General features: G+C 14.8%; 1 protein-coding gene across 1 annotated transcript, besides 1 other annotated feature; it reads left to right on the top strand.

Moving 5' to 3' along the window:
• Nucleotides 1-2,581: 2,581 nt before the first annotated feature.
• Nucleotides 2,582-3,790: a sequence feature.
• A 5,337-nt stretch (nt 3,791-9,127) lies between these two features.
• PGAL8A_00452900 (conserved Plasmodium protein, unknown function) lies at nt 9,128-10,264 on the top strand (the record flags this gene model as incomplete). The annotated part of the gene is made up of 1 exon (XM_028673283.1): nt 9,128-10,264. The coding sequence occupies one exon, from the start codon at nt 9,128-9,130 to the stop codon at nt 10,262-10,264; it is 1,137 nt and encodes a 378-aa protein (XP_028529752.1).
• Nucleotides 10,265-10,486: the final 222 nt, after the last annotated feature.

The raw sequence follows: 10,486 nt of genomic DNA, 5'->3' as shown, positions 1-10,486 counted from the left end.
AGAGATTTTTTTTAAGTATAGACTTTTTAAAACATAATTGATATACTTAGAAAATTTATATTAAGTATCATGTTTATTTTAATGATAGTTTACAGAATATTTTTAAAGTTAAATAAAAAGGTTAAAAATGTAAATTAAAAAAAAAAAATAAATAGAAAAGCTTATGTAGATAATGTTAAAATACAATAAGGAAGAAAATTATACATAAATATTTACACACAATTAAAAATATCATATTTACAAATATTAATTTTTATTAATATTTTGCTTCGTTAAAAAATAACAAAAATGATTATATTATTCCATAATGAATAGTGAAACAAGTGCTATTATTTGCACATTTTTTAATGCAATAGCTTTTTTTTTCTATTTTTTTTTATAAAAAAATTCTACTAAATATAATTATATATTTAATTTTTTCCTACTTAACGAAGTGCTATTCTTGTTGATTTTTTTAAAGGAGATTTATTATAATATTGTCTATTTAAGATTATACATAATATATTTTAGATAAACTCCTTAATAAAATGAATATATATTCACATTTGAAATTGATCTAAAGATGTTATCTATATATTTTTATTGCAGTGTTTTGCTTTTCAAATAATTTTTCAAATTAATACAAATTTCAAAATTATGAGTTAACCGTTTTTAGGATTTTTAGTAAAATTTTTCAATTTTTAACTTCCTAAATTTCAGGTTTATATTCAACCCATAATAGAACATAAATGTCTTATCATTAACTTTTTTGTTAAAATTCTAAACATTCTTCTTAAGTTGTATTACTTTTATAAACGAAATAAAAAAAATTCACCATGGAATTTTTTATTTAAATTAAAATGTCTTTAGTATTGCTTATATTTTATTTGTTGTTCTGTAAAAGAACATAAAAAAGTATACTAAATAATTTTATAAATATACGATGTTGTATATACAATTATATAAAATATACAATTATTCACTCTAATAAGTTTTATATTTTGTTCCAAAAAGAATAATATACTGTGTACCACACACCCTTCACAGAAAGGTTGTGAGCAAGAGAAATAATTTATATAATTTAATAGTTAATTTTCTTTAATATATAATAACATTTTAATTTTATACTTTTTTATAAGCTTTATATTTTCTCATGTAAGAACGTTTTTAGATCAGCTAACAATAATTTCTTATAAATATATCAATACTACAATAGTATGTCAAATTTTCATGCTTCGCAAAATTTTAAAAATTATGAAACATAATTTTAGACATTTAAGTATTTCTTTTGTTATTTAACATATTTTTTATTGAATTCATATTGTACAAAGATAATTTTTAATTGACGAATTTTATTGATATTAATTTTTAGCTTAAAGAAAATATCTATAAAAACAATATTATGCATATTTGTTACGTGAGGTGTATAAAAATTATAAAAAGGAAAACATATAATTTTAAGAAGAAATAATGAAAAATAAAATATTTATATATATATATATATATATATGCAAATATTTATAAATTTATAATAATAAAGGTAAATCCAAAGAAAAAAAATAGTGAAAATATACTTCATAATATATAGAATACCATATATAAAAATTAAAAGAATTATGATAAATAAAAAAAGTTAAGATATTCTATAGGTAAAGATGAAAATAAGTAAAATTAATGTTAACTTTCATATAAAAAGCCTAATTAAAAAAGACTATTATATTATTTATTATGTTTTTAACACTTATAATATATATAAAAAACAAAATTTTATTCTTTAATATATATAGACTTACTAAGTTCAAGAACATATTATTTATTAAATTAAATTGTAACAATATTATAGTTATCAAAAAATGTATTTTAAAATAATTTACAAAAAACAGGAAGAATATGACTAATAACATATGCAATACATAAAAATCGTATGAATTAAATTAAAAGTGTTAAAGCTAAAATTAGAAAATGAAGACAAATATATTAAAAAAGTAATTAAACAGATGTATCTATTAAATAAAATTAGTATTTATGATAAACTTAAAAAAAAAATAAATAAAAATAAATTGGTCTCATTTCTTGAAAAAAAATGTTTAAATTAATAATATTAATTAAAACTAATAATTATTATTTTACAATTGGAGAAAAAGTCTTTAATTAATTTAATATAAAATAAAAAATTAAAGTATATGCATTAAATAAAATAAAGTTAATAGAATAAATTTATACAAAAAAGTGTAAAATTAAAAAAATTGTATAAATATCTAGCTTAAGATAAAAAAAACACTAAAATAATAATAAAATAATTTATGCAAAAATATAAAATTAAAAATATAGAAATTATTGTAAAAAATAATATATATAAATATAAAAGTTTTATAAAATTAAATAAATAGCTATAAAATAAAAAATATCTTAATAATTAACGAAAATAATATATTATTATATATTAAATATTTATATATATATAAAATAAACAAAAATAACAGTAATAAATTAAACATTATAATGTAATAATTTAGAATTATTTGTATATTTTTGTGATTATATAAGTATTAAATAAATTATAAATTAACATAAATGCTAAATATAAATAATTATGCAAATTTAATAAAAATTTATTACAATATAATAAAATAATATTATATAAATAATTAAAAATGAATAATTATTATAAATAAATGATTAAATAAAAGATGTATATAATTAAAATAAAAAAAATAATTAAATGAATAATTAAAAATAAAGAATTAAAAGAATAAATTAAAATTAATTAATACAAAAGTAATTAAATAATATTATTATACAAATATAAATATTTAAATAAATAATTTAAATATATAATCAAAATAAAATATTTTATTAAATAAATAAAATTATATAAATTAAAATAAATAATTTAATTAAATAAATATATGATATCAAAATAAATAAATCAATTAAATAAATAATATAAATATATGTAATTAAAATTAGTAATTTAATTATTAAATAATAAAAATATATAATTATAGTAAATGATTTATTTAAATAAAAATAAGAATGTATTATAAAATAAATATTAATAATTAATAAATAGCAAAATTTTATGTTTTTAAAATAAATAATTTAATTAAATAAATAATAAAAATATAATAATCAAAAATAGTAATATAATTAATATATATAATTTAAATATATAATTAATTAAATAAATAATAAATATATAATTAATTAAATAATAAATATATTATTAATTAATTAATTAATTAAATATATAATTAAGTAAATAATAAATATATAATTAAGTAAATAATAAATATATAATTAAGTAAATAATAAATAAACAATTAATTAAATAAATAATAAATATATAATTAAGTAAATAATAAATATATAATTAATTTTAAATAAATAATAAATATATATATATATATATAATTTAAAATAAATAATTTAATTAAATAATAATCAATATATAATTAATTAAATAAATAATAAATATATAATTAATTTTAAATAAATAATTTAATTAAATAATAATAAATATACAATTAATTAAGTAAATAATAAATATATAATTAATTTTAAATAAATAATTTAATTAAATAATAATAAATATACAATTAATTAAGTAAATAATAAATATATAATTAATTTTAAATAAATAATTTAATTAAATAATAAAAAAATATATAATTAATTAAACAATAAAAAATATATTTATTTATAATTAATAATTAAATCAATAGACAATAAAATATGTATAATTAAAAATAAATAATTTAATTTAATAATAAAAAATATATAATTAATTAAATAAATAATAAAAAAATATATATATTTATAATTAACAATTTATTCAATAAATGATAAAATATATATAATTTAAAATAATTATTTTAATTAAAAAAAAATAATATACAATTATAATTAAAATAAACATATAATTAGTTAATTTATATAAAATTAATATATAAATATGTAAATTAATAAATTTACGTAAAAAAATATGTAAACATATATATATAAAGAATTAATCAATTAAATATATATACAATTGGGAGCTCATATAATAATATTAATTAAATATGCAAATATTCGATTTTTATATAATTGATTAAACAATTTAAAATAATAAAACAAAACTGAAAATAACATATATAAATGCTAAATGAATTTAATATAATTCATTTATTGTAGCTAAATTAAATAATTATCAAAATTTTAATAATTAAACAACAAATAAATATTAAATATATACAATGCATGAAAATTAATTAACCATTTAAAAATAATAAATAAAACAATTAACTTTCATTAAAATTAATTGAATATAAATAAAAAAATATATATATATTATAGTATTTCTTAATTGAAACAAAAAATAAAATAAAATAAAATAAAATAAAATAAAATAAAATAAAATAAAATAAAATAAAATAAAATAAAATAAATAATTTATTAATTACAAAATATTAAAATGTTTCAAAAAAAATTATAAGCTATATTTATTTAAAAAAAATATTTAACTAATTAATTCATTATAATAATATTAAAATAAGGTTTTAATAATAAATTATAATTAATAATGTGCTAAATAAAATTATTAAACTAAATATATACAGAACCAAATAATTTATTAATAATAATAATGAATAATATTTAATTTAATTAATAGTAATAAATAATATATTACAATAAGTATTAACTAGGTTATACAGATTAAATGTGTAAATATATTTATAGGCAAGTAGACAAAATTGCAAATCCTAAATTTTCATTTTTTTTTTTTGTATATAATTTGCAGTGAATATAAATAAATTAATAAATGATCTAAAGTTTTTAAATTAATAGACTGATGCGAATAAAAATATATTTGGAGTTTTAAAGAATAATAAAAAAACAGTTAATGTTAATTAGATAAATAGGAATATATAATTTTGTTTCATGTAACAATATCACTGTGTTGAAAATAGTACTCTTTATTCTACTCCTTTAGAGCGAAAATATGATAGAGAACATTTATGAATAAACTTTTTTCTTTTAAATCTACCTAAAATTAAATGTAAAACATTATAACTACTTTTACACAAAAAAAAAAAAATACTCGTACAATAAATATATGCATTTTTATTATATTTATTATTCTTTTTTTGTTACATAATTTTTTTGTTTAATATGCAAATATTTTACAGAAAACATAAATTAATCATTTTTAATAAGTTAATAGAACATACGAAAAATAAATGTTTAAACTGTGTGACGCCTTCCTAAGGTATTGCAATCAAATATTTATACATATTTTGTCTAAAAAAAATTCATTAAAAATATTTATATCTAATTTTTGTCATAAAAGATTATACATCCAAAAAAAATGAGACAAAACATAAAAAAAATATGTATAAAAATTTTAGTGAAGTACAATATATCAATTTAGATAATATGCTCCAGATAAATTAAAAGATTACATTTTATATGCTATTGGTACATACAAATTATACTTATTCACTGTAAATATAAACGGTAATCTTATACTTAACTTTTTTTTATGAAAAAGTAGTACTTTAATGTTTTTTTTTTTATTCTCAAAGTTTTCTAATTTTTTCCTTTGATAATTTTTTGTATCAATTTATTTCTAATAATAATTCTAAAAAATATAAATATTTAATGAAGTGTGAAGTAAGATATATTTAAGAAGATGTAAGAATAAATTTTTTTTTATAAATTTTATAATTTTAACTTTTTCATCTTTTACACATATTTTCCAATCTAATTTTGTAAGAATGGAAAAAGATTAATATCTTTCATTTTTATATTTATTATATATATTTTTCTTCTTTTATTCTACTCTTTTAAATATAAAAATCATTGTCTTTTTATGATAATATGGATTATATAATTGAAAATGATAAAAACAAACTTTAATTAGAAGTCCTTTATTTTATTTTGTTAAATCTTTTATTATTCCTTTAAGGGTCCATTATATTTTTCATGTTTAATTCCAAAACATTTTTCATTTTTCGAAAACAATTTTTTTTATCTTTAGTGAATAAATTGAATTTCTTAGTCTAGTCTCTGAAGATTTTTTCTATTCTTATGAAAAATAGAAACATGCTATTTTTTAATATTTTTAAGCAATAATTTTTTTTTCATTTATATATTAAAATTGTATTCATCAATATTTATAATTATTTTTTATGCCTTTTCATAGTTAATATTATATTTTTACAAGAAACAAATATTTTGCATTGAAAAAAATTAAACATTTGGTCGAATGACCTTGATAAATATAAATGCATACAAAATTTATATTTTATCAGAAATTTGTATTATTTTTAATGAAATATTAAGGTAATAAATTGTATTAAAACGTATATGTAACATTGAGAAATTAATAAAATATAATACACATTTTTTTAATTTTCTAATATCATTACTAGAATATCTTAAAGTATGAAATAAAAGTTAATTTTGAGAACATTTTTTCATTCATTTTATGTTCTGAATGCTTTGTTACTTTCTTGTTAAATTTAAGTATATATATGTGATATTACATAATTAAATTCTTTTTTATATTTTCTTTATCACTACTTGATTGTTATTTTATAAAAATATGTATTAAAAAATAAACATTTCCTTTCTCAACACTTGGGGTATAATAAATATTACCTATTAATACTTAGTTATAATTTCTAATTATTAAAAAATCTTTATATTTCAATTCATAAATTTCACCCAAAAATATGAAAATACTGTAAAATTAATCATTATTTATTTTTGTTTTTTGGATTTGTCTTGGGCAATTACATTACTATACTAAAATTTGAAATATTTTCATATACATACTTATGAATTTTCCTATAATTCATTTTATCTGAAGTTAATTGTAAGAATTTACATATATCCAAAGGAAAAAAGTTATAAAAAAAATAGTTCCACTATAATACACGATAGAATAAAAAATGAGACAAAATTTAAAAAAAAAAAAGTTTAAAACAAAAGATAAATTAAATGAAGAAAAAAACTAAAAAAAATATATAATTTTATTAAAATTACCCATATAATAAGAAAAAATACTAGTTTTAATATAGAAATTTCTAATATCCTGTGTAATTAGAAATTATAATATAATAATAAAAATTTTTTTCTATTTTTGAAAATTAGCATCTACAGATAAAATTATTTTTTTTCACAGTCTATCCGTTAATCAAAATACATTGTAAGAACTCTCTGTTATTATCTGGTTACAAAATGAAAATCTAAGTTTAAAATGATGTAACGTTTATTTAGTTTTTTTATATTATTAAAAAATGTATTTTAAATTTTCATTTTTACTTCTTTTACATATATAATAACATATTATTTTTATTCATAAAACTAAGAAAAAAACAATTAATTTATTTTAAAAATCTTTTTATTAATTTTGTTCAAATTCTAAAAATTTTCAATAAAGAATATGAAACTTTATTAAAATTGAAGAAATATAAAATATTAGTTGGACATACATTAATGGAGAAAATTTCAATTTTTTTTTCATTTTACATATATATACAAATTTATTTTATTACATTATCCTCATATATAGTTTGAAAAAATGGATATGTAAGCAATGAAAAATAGTGTAATTTTATGTATTTGTCTATACTAAAATAATAACAAAAATTATTTATTGATAATAATTTTGAATATATAATTCCTATAGCTAAATTTCTTTAATGCTAAGTGCTACTTAATTTTAAAAATAATACAAATATAGATTCCTCTTAGACATAAGAGAATAAAATTATATATAATAATAAAAATCATTATTTCCATTTTTTAATTTTAATAAATGAATATAATATATTTTTTATATATTTTCATTATTTTTGTGTTTTAATAATGATAAAACATATGAATTCACATCATGCTTTAAATGAACTAATAGAACAAAGCTAACAAAAAATTTACAACATTAAATAAATACTTTCTTCTACCAACACTACAAAAATATTGATATATATCTTATATATTATAAAAAAGAAGCTATACCACAACATATAAGTTATTGTGGAAATGTTACATTGAATAGAAAATATATTTTCTCCTGAAGGAATTTTTTAATTTTTTTATTACAAGTAGTTTTGCTTTATAATTGAAATAAAAAAAACTTATTAACTTGAAAAAATTTTAAAATGTATTTAATGAAATATATTTTTCACGGAAATTAAGTTATTTTTTTGTAAAAATAAGTTGAATATTCAAAATAGGCCATAAATGCTATATACATGCATGTTTACTTGTAGAAAATATTTATAAGGATCTAAATACTTATCTTTGGATATCGTTAATGTATATTGAATTAGAAGCATTGTTAAGAACTTTATATTTTTAAGTCATTAACAGAGAAAAATAATTTCCATTTCACTCCCTTATAATGAGATCCTTATACAAGATTCTCCTATTCTTGTAAATATTTTGTTCAAATTAAATTATGACATGACTATTTTTTTAATTTAATATTGAATCCTTAAAAAATTTTAATTCTTCTACAAGTTAGGAGCAAGCCAATGTTTTGTATAATATTTTTTTTTTTTTTTTTTTTTTTTTTTTTTTTTGCACACAAGAACATATACATGAATACTTTTTATATGATTATTAATGAAAAAATCTCATTGATAAAAAAGCTATTTCATTAAAAATATAATAAAAATATAAGTTTATATATATTAAATTTTAACTTTTTTCTTATTTATTAAAAAGATGTTATTTTTGTGTAGAACAGCTATGGATTCTAGCAAACTGTTCTTTTTTTTATATGCTATCTCAAATTTTTAAATTAAAAAGTACCATAAATTTATTTTTTTAGAAAAAAGTAAAAAAGTATTTGTTTATTTTTGTCTTCATTTCTTTATCTTTACGTTTTAATCTTTTTAAATCATTGCTTTTATTTATTTATATATATATTTTTTAACATTATAAATTAAGAGTAATTTAATTTAAACAAATACTCAAATATATAAATTTTTTATTGTGAAAATTTAATTTCGTGCTTGCTTTTAAGATTAAAAATGACAATTTGTTTTATTAAATAATTTTATTCATCTTTTTTTTTTCTTTTATTATTTTTATGTCTTTAAAATATAATTATGATTAAAAATAAGAAAAAATAATTTTTTAATATAACAATAAGATGTCATGGAAACAATTTTCAAGGGTGTTAAGTAAATTGTTAGGAAAACAAGGACTAAAAAAGTCACGACTAAAATTTAGAGAAATCAAAAAAAATTTTAAAATAGTTTTTAATCTCATTTTTGGTAATTACTTTAATCAAATTTTAAATAAGCCAACTAAAGGATTGATAAGTAATTTTTTTGTTAAATATATTTTTAATACATTTGCTAGTTTATATAATAAAAATTACAAGATTGGTGATTTTAAGTTATTTATTTGTCATTTTTTCTTAAAAAATAAACTTAATGGAAAATTAGCGAAATGTAAAATTGGAACTCACTATACAAAAAAAAAAAAATATAAAATAATAAAAGATAATATAAGTAAGTGTCTTGAAAGTTCTTATGGATTAGAACCAAATGAGCATTATATAATTGACATGTATGATGAAACACATTTACATAATGAGTATCATAACACTTTTCTTTTGAACAACAAAACCTTTAGTTTTGAATTGGATTATAATACAACACAAATGGATGACTATGGAAGAATTAATGAAAATGATAGATTGAATAGCAGCTCTTATTTAGAAAATGACATATTATCCTTTGATAACATAGAATATGATGAAGATGAAGCAAATGAAAGCATAAAAAATTGTTACTTATATAATGGATACATAAATGCTGATACTTATAAAAATTCTGAAGAATATAAGTTTTTAAAGAATCATTTAAAGCAAAAAAAAGACAGTATTATAAATATAGAAATAGGAATTCCTTCAGAATATTGTGATAAACAAATTAAGAGTGAAAGTGGAAGTGAATGTGAGAGTGAAAATAAAAGTGATATAAATTCTGAAGAAAATGAAAATGAAGATAAAAAAATGATAAATAAAAAAAGAAAAAAACAAAAAAAAAAAATATATGAAATTTATAATACAGAAACGACAATTAAACAAAATATATATTGTGCGAATTACTTAAATGAAAATTATTCATCCTCATATGATTATGCTAGTGAAGAAAGTAGTAGTAGTAGGAGTGATTTTATTGATAAAGACTTTTATGATGAATATTTTGGGGATAATTATGGGAATGATTTTTTATGTCATTGTAGTGTCCGCAGTTATGATACATTTCAAAGTACTTAATGTTAATCATGTTAGAAAATATAAGAATATTAAAAAACTTTAAATAATGTAAAAAATTTAAAGAAAACAACAATGCATAACAAAAAAGCAGTAATGCATATAATGGTTAATATAAGAAATTTACAAAAAAAAAAAAAAAAAAATAAATATTAAATAAAATTATCATAATACTCAGATATAAATAGGAAAGTTAAATTATTTATAAAATATATACAAAATAAT

The sequence above is a fragment of the Plasmodium gallinaceum genome (assembly GCF_900005855.1).
Source record: "Plasmodium gallinaceum strain 8A genome assembly, contig: PGAL8A_v1_130, whole genome shotgun sequence".
Lineage (NCBI taxonomy): Eukaryota > Apicomplexa > Aconoidasida > Haemosporida > Plasmodiidae > Plasmodium > Plasmodium gallinaceum.
The sequence above is the reverse complement of the archived record's forward strand: the minus strand, read 5'-3'. Positions and strand labels throughout refer to the sequence as shown.